At 40.1% G+C, this 27,972-nt stretch overlaps 1 protein-coding gene across 5 annotated transcripts; it reads left to right on the top strand.

Annotated features, from left to right (window-relative positions):
- The first annotated feature begins 284 nt into the window (after positions 1-284).
- On the top strand, positions 285-27,683 carry LOC131242665 (ubinuclein-1-like). 5 transcript variants are annotated; one of them, XM_058241452.1, is made up of 14 exons: positions 287-711; positions 846-935; positions 1,961-2,053; positions 12,699-12,775; positions 18,904-19,525; positions 22,832-22,931; positions 23,041-23,150; positions 23,301-23,387; positions 25,414-25,617; positions 25,874-26,005; positions 26,107-26,154; positions 26,502-26,603; positions 26,723-27,255; positions 27,332-27,683. In XM_058241452.1, the coding sequence occupies exons 1-13, from the start codon at positions 421-423 to the stop codon at positions 27,209-27,211; spliced, it is 2,445 nt and encodes an 814-aa protein (XP_058097435.1). In that variant the 5' UTR covers positions 287-420; the 3' UTR covers positions 27,212-27,255; positions 27,332-27,683. The 5 variants fall into 5 exon arrangements, with proteins under 5 accessions (XP_058097436.1, XP_058097435.1, XP_058097439.1 ...); XM_058241453.1 differs by having other exon boundaries at positions 285-711; positions 23,304-23,387; positions 26,723-27,354; XM_058241455.1 differs by having other exon boundaries at positions 295-711; positions 23,304-23,387; positions 25,414-25,539; positions 26,723-27,354.
- Positions 27,684-27,972: the final 289 nt, after the last annotated feature.

The following is a 27,972-nucleotide window of genomic DNA, read 5'->3' as shown; positions in this document are numbered from 1 at the left end:
GATGAACGGCATGGATGAAACACTTACATCATGGTCGGGCCCACTGAGCACCGACCACCAGGACCCGGGCTGGTGGCAGGGCGAGTAGCTTCCGATTGTCTCACGGGCTATTTTCAACACGTAAGCCATCCGTCCTGGCGCCTGTATATGGGTGGACCGGATCGATCCACGCATCACCCTCCCATGAGTCATTTGAATAGATCGCTGTACCATCTTACGGTTCTTCCCGATCTACGGTATCATCTCTCAATACACGCGCGCCCCTCTTTCTATGCATACCAAAAGAGTCGCGCGTGGGTCTCCATCCCCCCCAAGCGCGTGAGCGCGCTTGGCGCTTCTCGTCGCACTGATGGATTCGCGCTCGTATTCCGGAAGAAGCTCAAGTGACGGGAATCTCATTTGGATTCTCTCCATCCCGCCATGGAAGGCGAGGAACTCGGTTCGAGGACTTCTTCGTCCTTTGCCCCCGCGCCGAGACCCGAACCCGAACCCGCACGTCCTCCTCCGCCTCCCTCATCTTCAAAGCACAAGGGCGCGCCAAACCAGCGGCAGCGCTTCGCAGTCGAGCTGCGACCCGGCGAGACAACCATCGTCTCCTGGAAGAGGCTCGTCAAGGACTCGAGAAAGTCGACTCACCCTCCACCCGCCCCTGACCCGCCATGTGGGGCCCACCCCGCCCTTGAGTCCAGGATCGCTCCTGCAGCGGGCCCGGTACGCTGACGGTTCTTATTCTAGTGTTTTGGCTTTTGTTGTTTTTGAGGATTGCTATCTGTATCGATCTCCTTCTTGTTTGGCATTTCTACGCAAAATGCGTTGCGCGTAGTGATTGTGTTTTGCTTGTGTAGGGCCCGACCGTAGAAGACGAAGGGAGGGATGCATTGCCTCCTCCGAATCGTTTTAGTGCTGTTATTGAGAAGATCGAGCGCCTCTATATGGTATGAAGTAATTCATATTGTTTTGTCGCTGTTTTGAATCTTCTACAGCTTTCATTATTCGAAATCGATGTTTCGTGCAGGCATTCTTGATATTTCAAGACGACAAGTTTATAAAAATGGAACAATGGATGGTTTTGTAGCTTAATTTAGTATAATATTAATCTCAAGGAATTGGTGGTACTTGCTCATTCCCACTTGTGTGCCTGAGACGTGTACGAATGTGGGCCGCTCATCAGGAGGCCCCATGACCCAAACCTGGAATGCTAGTCCTAGTCATCCTCGCTTGTGTGAGATGGAACATGGGGCTTTGGGTGCGTCTGCCGTTGTCATGCACATGTGTGAGATCCTGGCCGTTCATCAGGTGCCGTGGCTTTGAAATTAGATCAGTCCACTCAGGTGGGCAACTCATGTATGTGAAAAATGGATGGCCGGTAGAAGAAGATTGCTTCTGCTTGGCATTCATTGAAAACATTTTGCCTGCCTGATGAGTGGACTAGATCATGCTGGCATTGCACCTACTTGATGAATGGCGTGGATCTTGCACGCATGCTGTGTAAGCACTGTTTCATGTAGCTCACTGGGTATCTCGCATTGGCAAATATACTTAGCATTCATTGTCCCGAAATGAGCTGGTTGGACAATCCTAATTGCCAATGGAGAAATGGATGGTTGAGTAAAGGTTTGATCGATTGTCTGAATTTGATGCTCAGATTCAGAGATTAGGGTTCCTCAACTGCCCTAACTTTTGGGTGAAGTCACAACCATCTTGGGGCCTTCTGGATGACAGCTTGCATCTTGTAAACATTTGTCTGGAGTAAGGTGGGAGTGTAGGAGGATTAGCGTGCCGTCTACTAATGCAATATCTTGTATAATTTGGGTTGAGCCCATAGCTCAATGGTAGACGACTACCTGCATTTCCACATTGAGGTCCTAGGTTTGAATCCTGCTTCTCAATAAATAAATAAAAATAATAGCTTGTTTGATTAGATAGATTTGTGCTGACTCTTGATGATTTTGGATTTCAGGGCACGCAAAGTAGTGATGAGGAAGAACTTGATGATGTCCCTGATGAGGATGATTATGACACAGAAGATTCTTTTATAGACGATGCTGAATTGGTTGGTTCATAGTTGCTGTGTTGATTGTGGTTTCATTTTTCATATTTTCAGTTGTAGAAATCTGGTGATGTAGTTGGATTGGAGAAAAAATATCAATCAAGTTCCCCTGACCAACCATCAAGGAATAAACAATCAAAGTACGAAACTCTGTTAGGGGAGTTAATCAAGAGTAAAAAGAAAAAGAAAAAGAAAATCATAAAACCCATTGTTGTTGATGCTCCTCCTAGTTTTTCTAGTTGCTGAGATCATGATCATTAATTGAGTACGAAAGTCTTTTCTTTGTGTTATTAGGCATAAGTCCTGAATTATCTACTGCTTAGCTTTCATTTTTATGTTGTATTGCATATTTTTGGTTGCTTGTTTTAGAAGGAAAAAAGAAGAAACTGTAATTTTTTTTGAAAGATAACACAATTTATTAGAAGCTCGCACAAGGCGAGAAAAAATACAAGGGAAAAGACAAGCACCGCCTAAGCGACTGAAGAGGAGCCAACCCAACTTGAAATAAACCATTTGATCTTAATAATGGTATCAAGCACCTCCACTCTTTCGTTTCGAAAACAGCACACATTCCTCGATCGGAAAATAGCCAAAAGCACTGCCATTAAAGTCATCCTTCACCGAGTTTTACTAGATCGGCCCACTCCACCCCCATGCCAAGCCCACAACGCATCATCCAAGGATTTCAGCATGATCCATCTAGTTTGGAACTCGAAAAGGAAATGATGCCAAATTTTCGTGGCGAACAAACAGTGAAGAAATAAGTGATTGATAGATTCTGCATCGCTCATACGCATTAGACGGATCTTGGGAAGGACCAACGATCTCCTCTGAAGGTGGTCAATAGTAAGAATCTTCTTGTCCTACAAGCCAAAGAAATGCCACCACCTGAGGCCAGCCTGATTGAAGGAGGGGGTGAGGTGATCAACCCAAAAAGCGATCAGATCGAAACTCTACCGGAACTATGTCCAGAGCAACTCATCGAATGTGCTTCAAAATCCAAGAATTTGGTATCTTTGAGAAGGCCCATTGCATTGATAAATTCGCCGATCTTCTCGTCTGTCATATTCCTGTGACTAGGCGGGCTCCAAATTGGCAAACTACCACAAACTGAAACACAATCCGCTACTAAAATGAACCAGTCCAGAGCAAGACATGTAAGTTTAGGAAAAAGATCCTGAAGCGCACAATTCCCACACCAAACGTCCACCAAAAAAATGGATACACCTCTTGTTGCGAAGCGAGAACCAATACCTTTTCGAACATGATGTTTTGTTTCTGCAATCGCCTTCCACGTGTTAGCGACTCCATAGATAGAGGACCTTTTCACAAACCAATCTCCTTCTTGCACACCATATTTTGTGGCAATGACCTCCATCCACAATCTACCAAATTCGTACCGAACCAGATCCACTTCCGAGAAGAGTCGTATTCATATCAGCCAATTTCCTGAGACTTGCACCCCCAGCTTCCAAAGGTTTGCAAGCCTCGTCTCACTTAAGAAGGTGGTATTTCCTATTTTCCATGACCCCTTAAGAAGGTGGAACTTCCTTATGAAGGTGCAAACCTCGTCATCCCGCTAAAATATCCAAAGGTATGTGCAAACAATGACTAATCACCTGGTGCTGTTAAAAAAAAAAACCTAATCACTTGGTGAAAGTCCGCATGCCATGAATGCATGATTAGTCCAACCTTTATTATTCCACTTTACAAACAACCCAATTACATAAAACCCCTACAAGTAGTGGCTTTTCCAAATATTGATCCATCAAAAAGTCCTTATCATCATAAGTTCATCCAAGAATACAACAAAAGGGTTCCTCCCACAAGCCACATTGGGCACCTAGTCCATTCAAGGACACAACACAAGGGTCCAACCCATAAGCCACGTGGGCACACTTGATCCACAAAGATGGTAAGTCTACAACAAATTCCAATTAATTCTCTCACAATTTGGGGCCATTAGTTTGAGTTAACATTCCAAGTTATATGCCCACAACCATACAACAATAGGTTCCCTTACAACTCTTCAATTCAACAATGTGGCAATCCACAACACCCAATTCAATTTCCCCATGTGGCAATCCAAACTGCATGTTAAGTTCCATCCTTCAACGTACATACCATCCTCACTTCCTCACACATACATTATCAATATAAATACGCATGTAATGTATTCTATTAACATCTAGATTTGAGCAACTAATTCCACAATTAAATAGACTAAACATGTTAGAATGTATAAACATTAGTGTTTATAATTCAAAGAAATATACTCATGTGAATTCTAAACATATAAGTGGGCAGTTTAGGCGTGAATACTCGATTAAGCAAAGTAACAAAATCAAAAGGAAAACTATGCTAAACTATCACAACAATGGAAAGCTTGAAGGGTAATCCTCGCCTTGGGGTGTGGATTCTCCCCTTGCCTGGCTAGAAAGCACCAATGAGCCCTAAGCACCCGCCCTAACCTAAAATACCACCCATGAATGGTTAGGATCGAATAGGTTCGGATGCACACAATTAGAGGTAGATCCAAATGTGAAAATTGGGGAAATCTAATTTCTCACATTTAAATCAGCAAGTCAAAGTCAATTAACCCATGCTAAGTTCAAATGAAGAGTCAACAGGTCAATTTACCTCACTTGATACGAGTTTCGCCCAAATTCGGGCACAACAAATGGATTCGAATGGGGTTTTTTGAAGAATCAAAACCCAACATCCAACAGAAAGATTTTAATGCACTAATCTTATGTTAAACTTTATTTAGCAATCCAATTATTGGTTTAGAGAATAACTCATCTCAAGTTTCAAGTCACTTGGTTATAATCTAAACCCAACTTGATTTTAATCCTCTTGAACCAAGAAGATCTACACCTAAAACATTCATAATTTCGCATCTAGGTATGAATTTAAGGATGAACTAAATTGAACTTATATTATTATTCTAAACAAAACTCAGTAGAACTCAATTTTCATTAGGTCCCGTGGGATAGATGACCCACCGACCCAACCTCTGCTACTATTGGATCAGTCACGACTTGAAACATTTACACAACATTGAGTCACTGACTAAGAGACTTGATTCAGTTGTAAGAGATGAGTCGATTCAGTTCTAAGAGATGGGTTTGGGATAACCTGGGGGGGCTCACCAAAGTCTTGGAGATTATCTTCGTAGGGCAGATTAAGGCGTCGACTCCAGCAATGTCTTGTTCCTCGCAGAAAGCTCTTTGGAGCAGTCATTTCTCTAGACAATGATCGAATGGTGTTAGAACTTGGGGATAAAGAACTGCACACAAGTGTGAGGAAAAGAAATGAGTGTTGTTAAGAAAGACCTCACATGTCGGAAGTTGAAGCATTAGTTTGCATGTGGGGATAAAGGAAAGATCTAGCATCGCGGTTTAACCTTATCGCAAACGCCATGTGAAATCACCTCAGCCAAGAGAGATTCTCCATCGCGATGCCACATGTCCTCATATGAGATGTTCTCTCTATCAACCTCTGGGTAATCTTCGCCATTGGAATCGTAATTTGACTCATCCTCGCCGTTCGTCACGTAGGTCTCGTCTCATTGATAATCTTCAAAAACATCTTTATCGTCCTCCATCTAGTCCACGAAAGTATCGGAGGGGATCAGAGCATGATCCTGGACAGATGCTGCACTTCAGGTAGCTCTGGATCTTAAGTGAGTGACGTGTCGGCTCCATCGTGAGTTTGGAGGTTCGGGTGAGGCAACGAAAAGGCCGAAGCTCCCGCAACGTACTGAACTTGAGACGAGGGGATATGATTGACCTGAAGTCCACTTGCCCCCTCTCTGTAGCTATGTGTGTGACACGTCTCCTTCGCCATGTTCGGTACTCTAAGAGCTTCGACTCTGAACACCATCTTCTCCCAATCGATGGATCCCCATGCCTTAAGCCACTGACTCCTCTCGAAGGTTCCAGATTTCACCCCATCTTATAATGTGGGCCCCTGACTCCTCTTTTTGAACCCATAGTGGCATCCAAACCTCCCCAATCGCCATTGAGATTGAAGCCGAGATCCCTTCAGCTCTCCTTCTTCTCACTCTAATCGTGGAGACGCCCCCAACTCCTGACCACGTTGTTTCCAGATCTATTACAATGACCTCCCCCAAACACAAACCAACCGTGATGAAAAGTCATGGAACTAGAACTTTAAAGGTATACCCCAAATTAGAAACCAAGCATCTTCTGTGCCAAAGCTTGAACACTCCTCCCACCCGCGAAAGAATTTGATTGGAGCATCATCGCATCTTGCACCAGCCCTTTATAATCTTATATATGTCGACCTTTCGGCCGTAAAGAAATTCGAATCTGGCATAACCCAATTGGGAAGGTTGAGAAATCTTCAAGCTGCAGGCTGCGAAACTTGTGAAGCCTCACCCTGACAAGACATGGAAACATTCTCTCTTGTCTCTGCAAATAGGGAAAACTCTAGATTATCCTTTGCTTGGATCAACACCTTCGGGATCACCGCAACCATAGGCGTCCTATTGATATTGGTAAGTTTGTCATTATTTATTTTGATGACAATGTTATCTATAGTAAGTCGAGGAAGAAGCACCTTAATCACTTAAGTCTTATCTTCAGAGTCCTTCACCATGAGCACTTTTACATCAACCTTAAAAACTGTACCTTCATGAGTACATCAGTGGTCTTCTTAGGTTATATTGTCTCGTTGCGAGGTGCAGAGGTGGACCTTGCCAAGTTGAAAGCCATCGTTGATTGGCTGAGACTGACCACTATCTCGAAGGCTTGAAGTTTCCATGTCTTCAGCACATTTTATAGGCGTTTTGTGTGGAACTTCAGCAACATTATGGCTCCAATTACCGATTGCGTGAAATAGAGAGTTTCGATGGACAAGTGCAACAACAAGAGCGTTTGATAGGATCAAACATAAGATGACCAAAGCTCGAGTTTTGAGCCTTCTAGACTTTGAGAAGGTATTTGAAGTGAACTATGATGCTTCTAACATCGACGTTGGTGGAGTTGTCAGTTAGAAGGCCATCCAATACTTAAGCGAAATGCTTGCGAAGCAGCAATACTCTACTTATGACTCTGAGTTTTATGCCATTGCTGAGACTCTACGGCTTTGGAATCATTATTTGTTTGATAAGGAGTTTGTCCTATATAATGATCATGAAGCATTCTAGTACCTAAACTCTCAGTAGAAGATGAGTGCTTGTTGTATTAAGTGGAGTGCCTACTTTCAGGATCTTTTTAAAAATAAAAAATAAAAAAATCATCCATCACAAGATTGACATGGACAATCAGGTTGTTTATGCATTAAGCCATTGTATGCATTTATTGTCATCGATGTTGGTTACTGTTTCGGGATTTGAAGAGATATGACATGAGTATGCTGATGACAAGGATTTCAGACATATTTATACATACGTTCTTAGTGGAGAGCATGCGAGACACCCACATTTCAGAATTTATGATGACTGTTTGTTCCGGAGGACTCACCTTTGCCTACCTAATACATCCATCAGTGAGTATGTTGTGAGGGAGGTACACACTAGTGGGTGCAGTGGTCCCTTGGGCTGCGATAAGTCCCTTGCCCTTGTTGGAGATAGATACTTCTAGGCTTTTCTAAAATCAGATGCTGCAAAGATTTTCCAGTTATGAGGGTTTTGCTAGCTTGCTAAGGGTCAAAAGAAAAATAGTGGATACTGATCCCACATGCTTCGTGGGAAGATCTCAAGACTTTGTCCTTGGTTTGCCAAAAACCACTCAAAAAGTTGATCAAGTATTTGTGGTGGTTGATCAATTGGTACCATTGAACACTACCAAACCCTGAAGAAGAGATTATTTATTTACAAAACATAAGAGGCATCTTCCCACCATGGTTGGTGGTGAAGCAGATGTCGAGGCAGAGATGCTGGCTTAAATATACTCTTTAGACCATCTTTACCTTTTATGAATGAAGTCCATTCTACTGCAAATTTTGGTCATTTTGCATAATAGTCAAGAAAAGCCCACCATGGGATCTTATGATCGTAGCCCACTCGTCGGATTGGTTTTATATTTTAGGTTTTGCTTATTGTTATTATTTAGAACATCGTGAACGCTTCAAATTTTCATATTTGATTTTTATTTTAGTTTACTTCATCGCCAAGTAATAGGTGTCGCACATGGTGCGAGTTTTTGAGTATAGGGTTCTCCCTATAAATAGGCACTCCTTGTAGTTTTTTTCATTCATTGAAGTTAATAAAAAAATTCCTGCTTTATTTTTCTGCTCTCTTTGTGAGTTGTGGAAGAATTCAAAAGTAGGTGCGAAGCCCTCCCTTTTCAAAGAGCTAACTACCGTGATGCGAAGCCATATCGATCCCAATTTACCCCCATCTTCCATCATCTTTTTTTCATCTTCCCCCACCATCCGTACTTCAAATTTGTCCTTTTGTTGCATCAGATTTCTTCATTACAACAAAGTTTCAGGATTTTGGCCCACACACGCGCGAGCCGAAACTTGGCGAAGCACCACGCACAAACCGTACATCGGATCGAGGAGATTTGAGGGTTTTGGAGTCTATCCCTGGCCGATCAGGGCCAAGGTGGCCTTTTTCTGAATAGTGGGCCCCACACACGTGTGGCCGGGATCACACGCACGTCCGTCTGGGCCATTGTTGCCGTCCACACGCGGGATCATCTTTTGGCTCAGGTTTTTATCCTCTTTTATCATCTCATAGCCGTTTTTCATGAATCCTAATCCTAAATTACATGATCCCTAATTGATTTGCCTCTTTTTATCACCTTAGGGTTCCTTGAATTGAAATTAGGGAATCCCTTGGATTAGAGACTGATTTTTATGCATGAGTAGTTGATTTTATTTCCCTTTGATATCGTTTGGTTTATAATTTTTATTGGTCAGTCTAGCTTATGTCGGCTTGGACCCGCATAGATTTTCCTTTTTGGATTTTCATGTGGGACGTGGAATTTGTGTGATTGTTTCTGAATTGGTAGGATCTAAGCCTGAAATCTTGCATATCATATTTAATTTTCCATATCCTGCATCAAATTTGGTATCAAGGACTAGGATTCTTGTAGGGGAATTCATTACATGTTTAGGGTTTGGTTGTTTATGTCCATTACGCATCAATTCTCATCATATATGGCTGTTTACATAAGCCCTGACATAAGCTGCTGAAATTTTCCGTTATCCCCTTATTTGAATTATTTTAGAAATTAACTTAGTTTTCTATTTCTAGTTTTATAAACTTTCCTTTTCTTTTTTTTTTTTTTTTTTATAAACTAATTTTTAGAAACTTTCTTAACTTCTGTTTTTAGAAACTAATTTCGTTTCCTTTTTCTTTTTAGAAACTAACTTACTTTCTATTTTTAAGAACTTTCCTTTTTCTTTTTCTTTAGAAACTAGGTTGTTTTTTTAGAAACTTTTAGAAGCTTTCCTAATTTGTTTCTTTAGAAACTTTCCTTTTTTTTTAGAAACAGGTCGATTCTTTAAAAATAAAAAAATAAAAAATAAAAAATAAAAATTTGACAACTATATTGATGAATTTTGGTTGGCACCTACACTAAACATGGAACAATTGCAAGAGTCACTAAACAAGTTGTTCCAAGTTGGAGTTTATGATTAAGCGCTTGGAAATGGACCAATACTTGGAACAACATGAACGCATTGCTCGACTAAAGACCATCGCCAGACAAACCCCACCATTGGGATAGATGTCCAATCTCAGGTGCAGGTGGCTTGAAGGATAGACCAATGAATGGAGTTGGCCAGGAATCAGTTATGGGCGTGCACCGGTGCACGCTTCCACCCATGAGGGACATCAAGATCACTATTTTGAGGGTACAACATGTGCGGCCTCTGGAGAGAGTGCACCGGATGTTAGTGTAGAGTTACCCACCGAGGTCATTCAGGTAGTGGATGAGTTTCATGATGTTTGTCCCGATGATCTACCGGATGAGTCCCCTAAGAGGGATATAAAGCATACTAAACATGGGACACCATAATACCTACAACCGAGTTTACGTTGAATAATTTTGTCGATAGTCCACAAGTTTAAGTCCTCGTGAAGTCGTTACCGATTATAAACCTGGGAAACTTATTGATCTTGTCCCTATGTCACTATCCCATAGGCCGTTAGAGTCTCAGAGTCTTTTGTGCATCACATTCATTCATGGCATCAAGAAATCAGGCAAAAGATCATGACTAATAATGAACATTGCACATTTTCTACAGACCAATATAAATGTTTCAAAGGATTCAATATTGGGGACTCTGTGATGGTCTGCATCAGGCCCGAGCGGTATCCTTCGAGGGCCGTTCGTAAGTTACACGCGTGTAGCGCTGGACCCGTCAAAATTATAAAACGAAACGGTCTCAATGTGTATGAGGTAGATCTTCCACCTTCCATGGGAATTAGTTTCACATCCGATGTGGAGGATTTAGTTACTTTTCGGGGGACCACTGATACTCTGTCCGGCCCTTCGCCCACCCATCCCGATTCCCCATATTTATCCCTTGAACCATGGCCCCTTCCCGACCCATTTTTCCAGCCTCTACGTCCCATACCTACCCGTCCCGACCCATTTTCCCAGCCTCTACCTCCCATATCTACCCTTCCCAACCCATTTTTCCAGCCTCTACGTCCCATACCTACCCGTCCCGACCCATGTTCCCAGCCTCTACCTCCCATACCTACCCGTCCCGACCCATCTTCCCAGCCTCTACCTCCCATACCTATCCTTCCCGACTCATTTTCCCAGCCTCTATCTCCCATACCTAACCTTCACACACCCAAAAAGGAAATAGAGGACATCCTGAACCATCAGATAGTTTCAACGTCGGATGGCGGGTTTCAAAAGTACGTGGTTAAATGAAAGTCACGCCCAGCTTCAGACAGTACGTGGCTCACTGAGGAGTTTCAGAGACTGGATCCTGATATCCTGAAGCGGTTCAGGAGTTTTATTTCACTAGTGGCGAAATCTTTGCAGCCGGGGAGAATTGATGGGGACATCACGCGCACACGCGCACTCACGCCGCCCCCCTACGCACATACGTACGTAGAAGGAGGACCCCACCATCGATCTGGCTCGATGACGACGTCCAGGGAGGGCCTCCTAGCTAGAAGTCAAGTTTTGGTTCAGAAAAGTGGCCCGATAGTCAAGAAAAGCCCACCATGGGATCTCATGATCGTGGCCCACTCGCCGAATTGGTTTTATATTTTAGGTTTTGCTTATTGTTATTATTTAGAACATTGTGAATGCTTTAGATTTTCTTGTTTGGTTTTTATTTTAGTTTACTTCATTGCCAAATAATAGGTGTCGCATATGGTGCAAGTTTTTGGGTATAGGGTTCTCCCTATAAATAGGCACCCCTTGTAGTTCTTTTCATTCATTGAAGTTAATAAAAAATTCCTACTTTATTTTTCTGCTCTCTTCGTGAGTTGTGGAAGAATTCAAAAGTGGGTGCGAAGCCCTCCCTTTTCGAAGGGCTAACTACCGTGGTGCGAAGCCACATCGATCCCAATTCACTCCTATCTTCCATTATCTTTTTTTCCATCTTCCCCCACCATCCTTACTTTGAATTTGTCCTTTTGTTACATCGTATTTCTTCATTACAACAGTTTTCCAGATTTCGGCCCGCAGGCGAGCTGAAACTTCGGCGGAGCACCATGCACAAACCGTACATTGGATCGAGCTGAGATTTGGGGGTTTTGGAGTCCATCCCTGGTCGACCAGGGCCAAGGTGGCCTTTTTCTGAATAGTGGGCCCCACACACGTGCGGCCGGGATCACACGCACGTCCGTCTGTGCCATTGTTGCTGTCCACACGCGGGATCATCTTTTGGCTCAAGTTTTTATCCTCTTTTATCCTCTCATAGCCATTTTTCATGAATCCTAACCGTAGATTACATGATTCTTAATTGATTTACCCCTTTTTATCACCGTAGGGTTCCTTGAATTGAAATTAGGGAATACCTTGGATTAGGGACTGATTTTTATGCATGAGTAGTTGATTTTATTTCCCTTTGACATCGTTTGATTTATAATTTTTATTAGTCCAGTCCTAGCCTGTGTCGGCTTGGACCCGCATAGATTCCCCTTTTTAATTGAATGTTTGGATTTTCATGTGGGACGTGGAATTTGTGTGATTGTTTCTGAATTGGTAGGATCTAAGCCTGAAATCTTGCATATCATATTTAATTTTCCATGTCCTGCATCCCACCATGGTTGGTGGAGAAGCAGATGTCGAGGTAGAGATGCTGGCTTAAATATACTCTTTAGACCATCTTTACCTTTTATGAATAAAGTCCATTCTACTGCAAATTTTGGTCATTTTGCATATTTTAGGCAAATTCGTCCTTTAATCAGCAAGTTATGTTTTGGGAAAAAAGGTCAACACATTACTGTTTAGAAGTCAACTTAATGTTTTCCTAGAATAAAATGCAGTTATTCAGATCAAAGTATTGTCTTTTTTCTCTTTTGGCACAGTGGTTGGTTTCAATTGCATTAACTACATTATATTGACAATAAAAAGTTGTAATAGCATTGTTGGTATATATTCAACCATTATGTTGCATCAGTTCGTCTGTTTAATCCTTTTGTTTAGACTCAGAATAAATTGATGTCATCAGTGTCAAGTCTTTTCCTATTTTGCAGGATGAGTATTTTCAGGTTGATAAGTTGTCAACAAAACACAATGGTTTCTTTGTTAATCGGGGAAAGTTAGAACGAATGTAAGTTTGGCTTTCATTAATAACACCTTCAATCCTCATTTGATGGTACTTATTAAAAAAAGTCTCATTTGATGGCCATGTTGTAGCTTTTATCTGCTTACTCTATTATAGCATGGCCAGTGAAGGAACTGTAAAGACATTTCCTTGTAGGAACTAAGAATGTAGGTGCTCCATTCCAATTGTTGCCTTTTTTTCCTTTTTCTTTTTGATGAATGGAATTTTATTAAAGAAACAAAAATACCAACTCCCAACGTTGACACACCAGAAACAACACTACCCACCCAACCTAGCAACAAAGCAAGAGAGCTAAGAAATGACAACAGAGCCCATACCACAGCCCCTGCCTTATGAACATCCTCTTTAGCCAATCTGTCAGCATCTGAGTTCTTAGATCCATGACCTAGGAGAAGAAAACTTGCATGGAACCACATAGATCTGCTGCTTCACCAATCAGATATGCAAGACTTCAAGGGGGGATGACCTTTTATCCAACTGATAACATTACTAGAATCCCCTTTGATTGGCAATGGGCTAAGGCCAGAATCAGCAGTGACTTTGATCCTGTGAAGAAGAGGAGCTGCTTCTGCATAGCTGGAGTCCTGAACTCCAGGCAGCCCTGAAAAATCCAGAACTGGCAGACGACTGTCGTTCCTAATCAGCCCTCAAAACCAGCGAGACCAGGATTGCCAAAAGAATGGTGATGAAAGTGACAGGATGATATGGAAAAAGGAAAGATCTGGTTGATTCTCAGTCCAGTCTTTCAATAAAATGTTGCCTTCTCCTTCTGTAGATGGGAGGCATGTTCAGAAGTCTTGGCTTTGGTCTTAAGGAGCTCCACCAAAAGTTGCGGCTTTCATGTTGCTAGCGGGGAGAAAAGAGTCCCTTCCATAGATAATATCCAAAGAATATCCCCAACACGTCTCATGTGTATGGATAATGCGGAAACGATCAACCATCTTTTTGTGCAATGCCCATTTGCCCACAAAATTTGTCAAAGCTTTCTTGTCCCTTTTGGGGTCTCTTGGGTTGTGTCGGGTTCAATTGAAGACTTGGTAATGGCATGGCATGGCGTCAGGCTTGGGAGAGAAAGGAAAGTCAATTTGATATTGACTTCGTTAGCTGGTTTATGGGCATCTTTTTCTTTTTTTTTGTTGGGGGTGGGGGTCGATAGGGTTGTGGCCAACAAAGCAAAGATGTTTGTGGTTGAATGGGGTTCCTCTTAATCCAAATTAGAGGTTTGTAATTCTCTTTTCTTTTGAGATTGTGAATTTTCTGGGTTTCTTTCTTGGTGCCAGCTCAGTGCCCCTTAGTAAAATTTTGTTGCTTCTCAAAAAAGACTGTACAGGATCCCTCTTATGAGAGCATCCAACTTTCCCCACTTCATAATCATTTCTAAATTTTTTTAACCACACTGACAGAGGACTTAACTCTGAATATTCTACCATTCCTCTCTAACCACAAACACCACAGCCGCCTTAGCTGCCATTCCCACTTTCCGCAAGCCTCCACCAACTGGGCCCCATGCAGAACACTACTCAAGAACAGTTCTCATACTGAATTTGGAAAGATCAATTCACTTCCTAACTTTGAAAGAATAACCAACCAAATACACCAAACAACCCGTGTTGCTCATTATATACCATAAAATTTTAAGGTCTTGGTGTACTTTTTCATTCATGATATGATTTCTTTTGTTTCTTTGCTAAAAATATGTGGATGTACCTTTTAAGCTTCTAGGAAAGGAATTTCTTATGCAAGACATGCAGTTTGTTTATTGGATTACTCAAAATCTTCACTATGTTTCTTAACCAGTAATGAGAACTTATTACAGAGAAAATGCTTTGATTGCAACAAAGGGAGAGACCCCGAAGTAGAGGGATGGTCTAAAGGCACCTTCCTAGCCAAAGAGCCTGACTCAGATTACCCTTCCCTATGAACATGAAGAAATGAAAACAGAATGACCCCTTCAAATCTTCCTTATTGCCTCTACACAATTCAACAAACTCTACAAGTATGCTTACATGGTACTACTTACTAGCCCAATGGATGATTGGAACTGTCACGTTCAATCTCTACTGCCTGCTTGTGGATTTTTAATCTCTTAACCCCAATCCAAAGTGCTCTGTCCTCAGTTCGGATGAATCAGTATCCCTGCCAGCCTGAATAACACATTCTAACCCGTTGCCTTTCATTCTTCACTAGACCCCCTACCCCAGCCTGCCCCGAGTTCCCTAGCGAGCTTCCTTCAAAGTTCCACTAAAGCACATCTCTCAGTATGCAATCCACCAGACCCGAATTGCAGGATTGTCTCTCGAGTTCTTCTAGATCTCCAACCAACAGTACAAGTGGTCACCTTCTTTTTTTTTTGTATAATGCCAATGATCTCTTCGCACATGATAGCCATGAAGCTACTCTAGCACAATGGGCAACCTTGCCCACCTTAGCTACAATGCATTCTAAACATGCTATTGTAGTTCTCCTTCTACAAAGAAGTCATTGTTCAAGCCCCCTTGAACCATCTGCACACCCTCATCCACACTGCCTGCGGAGAACTACATTGTACAAATGATTGGTCCATCAATCCAGTGTTTCTCAAGCACGTAACCATGGTATTGAAAAATGGTTACGTTACGGTAATGGTGGGAGCCGTTGCATGATATGGGGCTGTAACGGCATTGTTCACCCCACCTTGAACCATCTGTGCACCCTCATCCACACTGCCTGTGGAAAACTACATTGTATGAATGATTGGTCCACTGATTCAGTTTTTCTCAAACTCGTAACCATGGTATTAAAAAATGGTTTTGTAATGGTAATGGTGGGAGCCATTAGATGATGTGGGGCTGTAACGGCCATTTTGAAAAGAAAAACAAAAGCTGTTTCAGGCTTACAGCCTGTATTATAATGACAATAAGGCTGGCTGTTGTGGCGACTGTTACCGTTATTGAATACCTTGCACGTAATACATCCATTTATAACTATGCTCCTTTTGTTACGATGGTGGTCCATTGTTAGAATTTTGAAGGCCAGTCATAAGTACTGTTATGGACCAAATCCTAGAAGTGAGGGCCTTGCATGCATCTCCTTTGTAAATGTTTTGATTGAAAAATACCCACCTCGGCCCCGATGCCCAAACTCTCTCATCACTTCCATTTAGATGAATACCCCATGAAACATAACAAGAAGCACGGCGAACTCATCTGTTTCATCATGCCATAAACCACTTCTGAGACAGGGTTCCAATTGATTTGGGCCCCTTTAGCAGTGTTGTATGGTTATTCCTTTTTCCGAGACAGTCCTGAATGGGAATGCGGATTCCCTACTGAAAGGCATAGGTCCACGAATATTCTAACTATTGTAAATTGACTAATGTGTAATCAGAATTTGAGTCCAAGTCAACTTTAGAATCAACAAAATTTTCAGAGATTTTGGTTAAGTTTTAGGAAAATTACGTGATCTGATTCAGTACGAGAAGTACAATATCACAGGTTACTGTGCACAATGAAGAATGCGTAATGTTATATTCTATATCAGAGTTTTTTTTTTTTTTTGGTAAGCATTAACTAATATGCAGCAGATTTAAGAACACATTCTGTATATAGTGAGCTAGACCAAAATTCTCTAGATAATTAGCTCAACATTGAAACTTTACCCATGTCAAATACATGCCATAAAATCAAAGATCACAAGGATAACAGATTCCTAACAAGTCGTAATTTCTAGGTTTAAATTATCAGGGAGCTTTGATTTCCTTTTTGTGTTATCTTCGTTCTGTGCGAAATCAATGACGTCTTTTGTTCTCCTTCTTGACTTGATTTTGTGCTTAATCTAATCCAACCATGTAATTTATATTGAGCGTCATGTGGAGAGGTCCTGTTTAACCACCATTCTTTATGTGGATGTTTGAAAAAGATATAACCCAATTTAAAATTCAGTTGGAGCATGAACAACAGTAATAATTCTATCGGTGTTTATCTTTGAGCTCATATTTGTGAATATATGCTTACTTTCATTGAGGCTGATCTGTTCTTTTTTTTTTGAATGAGATAAGAGGGATTCTAGTTCCATACACAACCAGATGACAGGCACTTAATTACAGACCTGCAGGAATATTCAGCTCAAGATAAGAGCTGCTGAAATAGTCTCAAATTAGAAATTACAAATTATTGCTCAATAGTTACTGTTCAAAAAAATATAAATTAATAATGAATGCATACAAGGGCACGTTTGGGAGCTTTAATTGGAGGTAAATGGGAAATGGAATTGGAGGTAAATGAATTGGTAGTAAATGGCTTACATAGTTGTGTTTGGATGGGAGTAAATAAAATGCATTTGAAATCTAAATATTCTGTTTGGATGGGAGTAAATGTGAGGAATTGGATTGCATTTGAATTTTTCGATATATTCGCAGGAATATATGCGACATCCCAAATCAACTTTAATATCCCAACTTAATGTACATATGCGATATTTAGTAGAATGATTGTAATAAGCCCATTGATATGTACTTTAGCAAAAAATGAGGAAATTTCAAGCCTCGGGTAAAGCCACAAATGTAAGGATCACAAACAAGCAACTTGCCAACTTTTTTAACTGTCCATTTATATGGCCATCCTTTGGATGGTGTGGATCATTCTTTTGGTATGATTTTAGTGATGTAGCCAATCATTGGATTATTTCAAAGTATCATTAGCATGACACAGGTGGCGGACATGTGTGTATTGGCACCTTTGTTTGCACATGCAACTTTCCAAGGCAGCTCAAAAAGGCATTTGACCCCCATTTACTACCAAATCCTCATTTGCATGCACATTTCCTCCCATTTCATTTTATTTACATGCATTTACTCCCATCTAAACACACCTCAATTACCATTCACCTTCATTTACTCCCAATTACACCCATTTACGTCCATTTACTCCTATCCAAACAGCCCCTAAGGTACTGAACACATATTGCTATCTTTTTTCTTGAGGGATAAGTAGGATTTTATTACAAAGAAAAACATCAGCATGCACAAAGAGGCCAGAAAATATAACAAAAGAAGAAAAAAGTAACATCAGCATGCCAAAAGAGGCAGGAAAATATTAACAAAAAAGGAAAAAAAGAAAAAAATTACAGCAAGGAGATTTGTCTCCTGTCAACTATTGACATGACTGACTAATAGCCCCTCTCTACAAGAGAGCCAATCCTTTCATTAGCTTCTGTGTTTACTCTGGAAAATGACACCATAATGTTGTTAGCCAGATCATACAATTTGTTCGATGATATAGGCAATCCTACAAGGGCCCCTCTTGGAAATAGCCCAGCTGATTGCCGAATCCCCTTCAACAATAGGCAGAAGGAAGTTGAACTTTAGGGACACCTTTACTGCTTGGAGCACCTCTGCTACTTAAGCTAAATTCATGTCTGCAATGCCTATAGGACCCTAAAATTCAGCCAGGATTGATCCACTGTTATTACGAAGAGTCCCACCCACTCTGGCTGGACCCAGATTACCAAATTATCAGCCATTAAAATTGGTGTTGAACCACTCCAATGGGGGGGACTTCCCACCTGGATACTGGGACAGATTTGCGCCACTTAATCTGGAGAGTATCTTCTCAGTTATGCTGCATCATATTCATATGCCTAGATATCCCTTTGAATCTCCGGTCCCCTCTAGCCCAATCAATGTGCAATCTAAATATTCTCCGGATGATTGTCTCTATAGCTACCCCTTTCCCCTTAAAAGTTCTGTTATTTCTTTCGAGCAATATTCACCATATCCCAATAAACTTGCTTTCGGCACACAGCAGGTTATCGATGTTTACGTAACTGCCAAATTCTATGGTTGCATTCTTAAATGTAATAACAATTAAATGTCATTCATTGAACTGTGTAAAGTTATAACATCACATTGTATCTGCAATGCCCATATCCTATCTGCAGTGTGATGGTTTGAGCCATGGTACTCCAAGCACTTGTTTGATGGTTATTTTAAAATTTCTAGTTCCATGTTCCCCTTTTTCAAACTTCATCATTCAACTTAAAAATGATCTCTTTCCTTCGCCATTAGTTCTGCAGGCAAAAGATGAGAAATGACTTTTTATTAATTGTCTTAAGTTTGATCTTTTTGTGATTGCTAGAAATGAACATGTCTCCTCTCCTAAAGATCCACCAAAGAAACGAAGAAGGAAAGATTCGACCAAACATCAAAATGAAGTGGATGGTGAGCACTTGCCAAATAAGCATGTAAAATTAGGCAACATGCGAATGAAAGGTGCTCCAAGGAGTGAACCATTGATGGGGAGCAAGTTGTCAAGCCCCTCTAAAATTTCACTTTCCTTGGGCAAAAATTGTCAAGAAGTAAAATCTATATCGAATCAGTTGAATGTTCCTCCAAGATCTTCGAAGAAGAAGTCCATAGATTTGACCTCTAGGTCAGAGTATCCATCTGTAGAGGCTCCAAATAAGGATTCTTCTGCATTTCCCATGGAACCGAAGCATATAGAGAAACAGAAGAGTGATGTTGTCCAGTCTAGGGACTTGTCTGATAAAGTGACAGTTACAAGCGAATCATCTGATGCTTTGTATCAGGCTTGTCACAATAAAGGTGTTTCTATGCAAGATGAGCTCCATCCAAGAAAAATATTGAATGGTTCAAACGAAATAGAACTATCCACCAAAATCCAGCATAGAGAGAAAAGTGGAGGTAGTGTATTGCCTGACACAAATTCTTCAGGAAGCAAGCATCCCATCCAAAGAGCAGTAAGTAGCCCCTTCTGGAAAGAAATTCCTCTGGAGTCCCAATGTCATTGCAATTTTCTACAGCTTTTTTCTATCATTTTGCCCATCTCTATTGTTCTTTAAGTATTTATAAATTATCGTCCTTGTTGGGTTCTCATGTTAATGTTTTTCTTCCTCATAAGATGCTGCACATTTAGCTTGTTTGCTGAGATTGGTAGCTTGAACTCCTTTCAAATCAATGACTTCCATCCAATCGAGTTGCATGTATGGAATCTCCTATTTTCATGTCCATTCAGCTAAACATACTCCACACAACTGAATCATTGCCGAGTTTAAAGTGCTACACTAACATATCATACGGTTATGTCAATATGCTGCTTATGTGCCAATGAACTCTAGTGATTTGCTCTCTTCACTAGAAAGGAATTGATTAGACAAGGCCATCAGGCCTAATAAATTTGTAATCAAGTTGATAGAATCATATTTTGTATTTTAACAATGAAATGTGGGAGTTTGAATGTTCATTAAAAAATATGGGAATCTGATTATATTGAATCATGGAATTATACGATGAATCTAAAGATTCTTCTAGGTCCTTTTAGTATTATAACGAAATTATACAAAAATAAAAAATAAAAAATAAAATTTCGGACCAATAAAAAATAACTAAACAATTAAGAACTTTATGCTAACAAACAAACATGAATTATCCACTATCATTCTCCAATTTTTTGTTTGGTTCCCATGTGCTTCAAGTAAACTGGCAAACATAAGGTGAAAATATTGAAAGAAATCAGTCCTCTTAAGTCTTTGTATTTACTATCATTCTCCATTTCTCCTTGCCTCTTTGTAAGTCCTATTGTGAACCAATATTGAGCAGTTGCATACGGCATGCGTCTAACATGACAATATGACATAAAACAGTCTTTTTGAAATATTATATGGAAAATATTCAGTAGGAATACAAGGTACAACAGTCTTGAAATTAATATGCTCCATCAATTATCTGTGAATGTCAGATGTATTGCGTTCAAGTAGCATAAACTGTTTTACCATGCCTTCTTACTATAAACATTATCTATGGTTGATTGTAGAACTTCTTGGGCCTGTTTGGTTGCTGGGAAGTTTTATTCCCTGGTGTTTATTTTTCCCAGGAAAACACAGGAAATGGTAAATATTTTCCAGAAACAATTAAACAGTGTTTGGTTATCTTTCAAAAATGAAATTGAATTTAATAGTGTTTGGTTGATACTTGGGAAATCCTGGGAAAATTCTAAAATCTGTTTGGTTAGCCCTGGGGAAGTTCTGGGATAAGTTTGGAAATTCGTGGAAAATTCTCAGAGAGTGAGGCTTTTGGTTGTTGTATTCCCCAGCTAAAAGCTGGGTAATAAAATACCTAGGAATAGTTGGGAAAGTGGGGCTTTTGGGAAATGAAAAACAACATTTTTGGCAATTACTGGGATTTTATTTTATTTTTTCCCTGAAACCAAACAGGCCCCTTAAGTTTTTTGATTCTTCATTCATAATTATTATCATTTTGACCATCCCTAAAAGGTATATGTCAGCTGCATTGCACTCAAGTAACATGAATTGTTTTGTCATGCCTCCTTAGTCCTTAAAGCGTTATCTATGGTTCATTTTAGAACATTGGTTTTTCAGATTCTCCCATCATAATTGTCATCATTTTGACCATCCATAAAAGGCATGTGCTTCTTACCCATCATCATCATATATTCTACCTTCGGGGATGATCTCACACGGGCCACTGCAGCTGCATTGGCTTTTTGGTAGATGTTGTTATATTGGATTTCATGGAACTATCTTATTGTGATAGATTATTGTTTTCATCTGATGCTCTCCCATTTAACGGTGATTTGCAACTTGCAAAATGCTTTTCACTAGCATATGCATTTTTCATAAGCACAGTGTTCTTTGTTATTCATCAAACAGTCATCAATAGTAATAGCCTAATAGATTCCTCGGTTTATTCTAGTTTTATGTAAAAGGACATTTTAATTAAATCAAAAGCTATCTTTGTGTGAATCATTTCATTGTCCTTGAATATCCTTTGCCTTGTTTCATATTCACACCGTTCTATTCCTGGTAGCTGCCACTATATCAGTTTGTCATAGCTCAAGCTCATGGCAAGCGACTAGGTGGAAATAGATGCCTAACTGTTTTGAAGAGAAATCAACTATTTTAGAGATGGTGTCAGCATATCTATATCAACCAGTTTAAATTATAACCTCCAATGACTAGTACTGAGCTTTTGTTTTTCCATTGTGCCATGGATTAAAGTGTTTATTTCATACCCTTTCTATTCTCAACTATGTTTTGCTTACTAGTAAGTTGATCAAATTTTTTTCATCATGCAAGTGGTTTCATCACTGGTACAAAAGTTTGTTTCTGAAGAGTCAACTGTATTTCATGATATCAGGATAACTGCACCATCTTGTCATTCAAGTCAACTCATGCACAACTTGCCCACTAAAATTAAAGAACTCATTTTTTTTTACCCATGAATTTTTCATTTCTTGGGGTGTCCCTACCCCCAAGTTTCTAATCCCACTGTTCTCTTGTTTCTCATGGAATTCGTTTGGCAGTTTGGGTTCTTCTTGCCAAGAAAAGAATCTTCAAGATTACATCTTCAAGACATGATTGATCAAGCTTTGGATGTCAACCTTGGACTCCTTGAGGGAATAAATACCATTGCTTGAACACTGCTTCCTATTTTAGTTAAACGAGCTTTCCTAATGGTGCATATTTCATTATCCCTTTTGGATACTGACTTGGATGGAACTGTCTTCAACATATTTGTGCAGAAAATTGTAGTCTCATTTAGTATTTGTCATAATATTGTTACTACCCATATTCATATGGGTCTTCTGTCTCCACTGGAAAAGGAGATTTCATTTCTTTTATGCTTTGCTAGAAAATCACTACTTACCCTGCCCGGTTCCCCTGAAGTTAGTGCCTCTCCTTTTCAGGCCCTTGGGTTTCAAGTAGTGTATACTTGGATTCTCTGTTGCATTTCCATTCTACGTTGAACCTACTCCCACTTTCAACTATTTTTTGCCATGTCAATGCCTATGTACATGGGCTTGAGCATCATCTCATGTGTTCTTTATTTCCTTCTTTTAATCTTTTGTAACCTATTATTTTATGAAAAGAAAATATTAATCCATGGAAATGTATTCGATTCTGGAATGTTCCCACTGCCTTCTCTTGTCCCTTATTTGATTCGTAGGGTATTATTTATTATAAGAAACATAAATGTTGTCTAGCGAATTATCCTTTGCATATTATTTTTTTACCAATCTTTTGCAGAAATCAAAATCCACTCTGACCAAGGAAGGTTCTTCTGTGAGGCCGAAGGGCACATTGCTTGAACGGGCCATTCAGGATTTGGAAACAACAGTTGCAGAATGTAAGCTTGATGGTCACTTCAAACTTCTACCTTGGGTTTATGAGAATTGAATGTTTTCAAAGTTCCATGGATATTTATTTGTCTTTCATTCGTATTTAATGAACACCAGCAAGACCACCAACCATTGAAGTTCAAGAAGCTGATGGTTCATCCCAAGGAGTGAAAAGGAGATTGCCCCCAGAAGTAAAACAAAAGCTTGCTAAAGTTGCTAGATTAGCGGTAATGGATAAGAGCCATTCCAATGGGCCTAGTTCAATGGCAGTTTGCTTATCTTATTTGCTTCACTCGTTCAATTCTTTCGTACTTGTAATTGCTCTGGTTGACAGTGTTCATGGGAGAAATTGAAGCATTCTGTTTCCATGGTTGCAGCAGTCAAGCCAAGGAATAATATCAGAAGAGTTGATTAATCGCCTCATGAGTATTCTTGGTCATGTGGTGCAGCTCAAAACATTGAAGGTAGAGAAGCAAATGAACATGCAGCTCATTGTTGGATCATAGTAAGCAGGAACTATGATTGCAATAAAACCTAGTTAGTCATGCCAACGCTTGCATTCTAAGCTGTCTAATCGAAAAGTGCACTATTGATTTTAGGATTCTTATTACCTGCTGTGGAGCACAGGTCTCTTCATTTGATTTTACTGTTATCAGGCTCAAACTGTAATTACCTAGGAGTTAGTGGAGTTAAATGATATGATGATGCATCCACAAAGGGGAATGTAAATAGATCAAAGAAAGAAAAAGATAGTGGGAAAGAACCCAACAATCTTCTAGTCAAGACTAGAGAAACAAAAACCCCCTCTTCAAATCTTCTTCCTTCCTTTTTTTCTTTTCTTTTCCTTTTTTGCTTTCTTTCTTCTCCGTTTTGTTTTTTCTTCTCTTTTGTAGTCCGTTCATTTTTTAGATAATAGTATTCTCACTTTCATTAAAAAAAATAAAATCTGAGGGAGAACATAAGAACTTGTATTTCCAAGATGTCATCATGCTTTATGACTCCAAACATGACCTTTTACGAAAGAAAGAAGCCGTAACTGTCGAAAGGACTCATCTACCCTGTGAAATTCGTCCCCACCCCAGGGCCCTTCCATAACTTGGCCATAACCCTTTCAAACAGCATCAAAATTGTGTGATCTTGGGGTCGTTTGAAAGCTTACTCAGCAAGCTAGCGAGTGGGACAAATTTCACGTCATTCTCATATCATCCAGTGCCCCAAGAGTTAACCCACTAAAAAAGTGCCGAAATTAGAAAAGGAAACTTATTAAATACTTAATTTTAACCCTAGAAATTAAGGAAACAAATAAATCCTACTTAGCTGAGAGCCATCTGATTGACCTCATCAGCCGTACAGCATAATATGACCGTTGATATCATCAGGTTGTCATCAGACCAAGGATCTGGTCCAGATCATCAACCAAAGTCAATATGAGCGGTCTGATTCTTCAGATATTCGATCAATCGGCTAGTCTGGTGATTTGGTTGCATTATATAATATATATATATATTTTTTCAATGTAAATATCCATGCTATCAAGTGTTTATGAGAAGTACATTGGATGGGCTTTTGAACTTACGGTTTGTTCAGCCTGTTGATGCCAAGGGTCTTCTGCAGCATTTACTTGGTTATACTGACTGTGTTACTACAAAGCAGAGAGATGGACTGGGGATACAGCTTGGCACCCACATCGAGATAGCCTGTAGTCCGTGGATACCGCTTATGGTGGTGATACCCAGCTCTCAATCGTGATTCCTGTTTCATCACAAGAACTATGAAACTGTTCTGGAGTCTGTGTTAGTGTTGTGCATGTCACCGTAAATTTTGTTTGCCTTCTGGTTTTTTCTTAATTTACCTAACACAGTTGAGAGACTGAGATGGAGTAGCGAGTGAAGAATTTCAGTGAGAAGAGGTTAGAACAATCCCCATGACGTAAATAAACAATATAAACAAACACTGGCTGCCAGGGGAGTAAACAGCAATATTTATTTGCCTGGTAGCAACATATGCTAGAATGTCCCTGCCCCAGGTAAAGGATGAGGGTTGATATCAGGTAGGCAGCTGATTGTCGAACCTTTGCAACGCAAATCAAAGGAATTCTGTTTCAAATGATTGGTAAAACAGGATACAAAAAGCCAACTCTAAGCAGCTGGAGCGAGGCTATCATTTTACCTTTTGTGTAACACATTCTTACACATCAGTCAGTAAATCATTACCTTCGCATGTTTTAATGGCATATGGGATCACCTGTGCTTTTTAAAGTTGCAAGTCAAGATCTTTGTATGGAAGCTAACATTTTTTCCTGATGGAGGTTTTCTGCTTCTGTTAACAAGTTATGAAGTAGCTAATTTCCAAAATTCCGAAGTCTTATGGAATGTTTATGAGAGAAAAAAAAAATTCCCCTTGCATTTGTTCATTAGGATCTTGATTGCTTTGGTTTATATTTTGAAGTTACTGGAGTCAGCAAATTGTAAAACAATATCTCTGTGACAGAGAAACCTGAAGAAGATGGTTGAATTGGGACTATCAGCGGAGCAAGAGAAAGATGATAGGTTCCGGCAACTAAAGAAAGACGTCGTTGAAATGATTAGAATACAAACCTCCTTTTTGAGGTCAAAGGTAAGCTTTGGAAGTATGCAGGAATATTTACAATATGCTTTAAGTCCACAGCTAAGGATATGTTTATCCCAGATGAAGGTATTTGCTAATGGTTCACGAAATAGTGTCCATTCACTCTTTTTGAAAGGCATGTCACACTTGAGAATTGTTTACACCCCATTAAATTTGATCACTTCTTGAATTAATGTCACCTTATTGTAAGAAGAGTTTTTATGATGGAAACTATAGAGTCTGTTTCCCAATGATTCTTATGTGACCTCTCTTAATGAAGATGCCATGCAAGTTATTGCATCTCAATCTATATCTAAGTGCACTGTGTTTTATATTTCATCAGGCAGCTATACAACAAGATGGATCATCCGATGATTTTCAGGATGTGCATCATGGTTCAGATGAAAAAGGAAGATATGGTATGGATGATGCAATGGAAGACAAGATCTGTGATCTCTATGATCTGTATGTTGAGGTACAAGATTGTCCAAGTTCTGATACCTTCACGACTAGATTATAGCCCATCGATATTATGAATTATTATATCGGTCTCTTGATTTTTTTCTTGGATTCCAGGGGATGGATGAAGACAAAGGCCCACATATCAGGAAATTATACGTGGAGGTAGCCCCCGCCCCTCAACGATTTATTTATTTATTTATTTTTTCCTTCTAAATTTAAAACCGTGGAAACAATTGCTGTTCAGATGGTGCTAAGATTTCTATGGTTTTGTAAATTTGGGGTTTACATAATTTGTTTTATCATAGTTGATTGTTTTGAGTTTGGTGACTCCATTCTTATTTTTATTTCTGCATGGTGATCTATTTCAGGCTGCTTATTTCCATAACTCTAGCCTTAGTTTCACCTCCTTTCAGTCAGTTGAAAATTGAGAGTCTCAGTTTCTTTTTATCTTTGGCTATTTGAGGAGGTGCTTTGACTTGACGTGAACGCCTGTCACCTTTTCTATTCAGCTTGCAGAGTTGTGGCCAAGTGGAACAATGGACAAGTGTGGTATCAAATGTGCCATCAACAGAGCGAAAGTGCGGAAAAGATTGCTATATAGCCGTCTGAAGGTATTATAATCTTGTTCCTTTTTTATCCCCTTCATTTCAAAATCTTGTGAGGAAGTTGAATGTTTGCTTTTCATATTTAGAAGCTTACATCTGCTTGTGGATGTTGAACTCATCTTCAGGAGGAGAAGATGAAGAGGAAGAAAATATCAGCTGCAGCTAAGATGGAAGAAACCACTCGGGGAGAAGGTAATGTAAATGCTCAGCCACGACCTGCACAAGAGAGGCTGGCTACTGATTCTAGTAGAGCCTTTATGCCGAATGACAAGCCAACTTCCAGTCTACACCTTCCCACATCTGGCAAGACGTCCAACCCACCTTTAAACGCTTCAAGCCTGGATCGGCCGAGACAAGAGAAGGTTCGAGTGAGTATAAACATGGTTGATGAGGCCAGCAATGGCAAGACAACTGATGTTGCAGTTTTGAAGAAGAAAGTGAAGAGGAAGCCAGAATCGAATTTGGGGGAAAACAATTTTCGTCCTGTGAAGCTACCACCCCCTTTGCAACTTCATGGAGAGGAAAGACACAAGTCTCACAAGCTTGCCCCAAATCACCACCATAAATCAAGCCATCAGTCAGCCATTCTTCAACATTGCGAGCAACCTAGCTGACCTGATGATGCACTACATTTAAATTACATGCCTACAAATATTAGGTAAAATTGCACCTGGCTTCCATTGGGCTTAAATGAGTACAGGTTATGAAATATTCCAATGCAAATTTTGAAACAGGTAAAGCTGGTTTTCATTTCTAATTGGGTAGGATCTGATTTCCACAAGTGTCTCAGGGGCCTCCTCTTTTGAAGCGGATTGAATGTATTCCACCCAAATCCAAGCAGGATTAAAGCGTCCAATAGAGTGCATCCTGCTCAGGATTAGCGGTCGAATGAAATTGTCTTGAGGTACTATTCTACACCCAAAAAAAAGAAAAAGAGAAAGGAAATCATCCAAACGCCTGTAAAGTCAGGAAAATGTCTGTATATGAGATAATCAGATAACCTTTTATTAGTTAACCAGCTGATCACCAAATTACTTAGGTCCCCCGCCACCTATAAGAACCGAGGAATCAACGTTGCACTTGTTATGTTCTTGTCAGCATTCCATGTTTGGGGTGTGCATTGCGGAATTGTTTCCATTTGATACTTGACCTTGTGGGTTCCACCATAAATGGATGGTGCAGAAAGTAGCCCATTGAGGAATTGTATCCATTTAATACTTGGCCTGCAAAATCCGAAGTATGGCCAATGGTCATTATGCAGGAGTAAGTCAACTGATCAGATGGCTGTGACTTTTTGATGGAGGTGGTTTCCACACTTCCTTAGTGGGCCCTGCATATGAATGATTTGGAGAGCTGAAAGTTAGGCCATTCATTG

Source organism: Magnolia sinica, chromosome 4, assembly GCF_029962835.1.
Source record: "Magnolia sinica isolate HGM2019 chromosome 4, MsV1, whole genome shotgun sequence".
NCBI classification, from domain to species: domain Eukaryota; kingdom Viridiplantae; phylum Streptophyta; class Magnoliopsida; order Magnoliales; family Magnoliaceae; genus Magnolia; species Magnolia sinica.
This window is presented reverse-complemented; position numbering and strand designations above follow the sequence as displayed.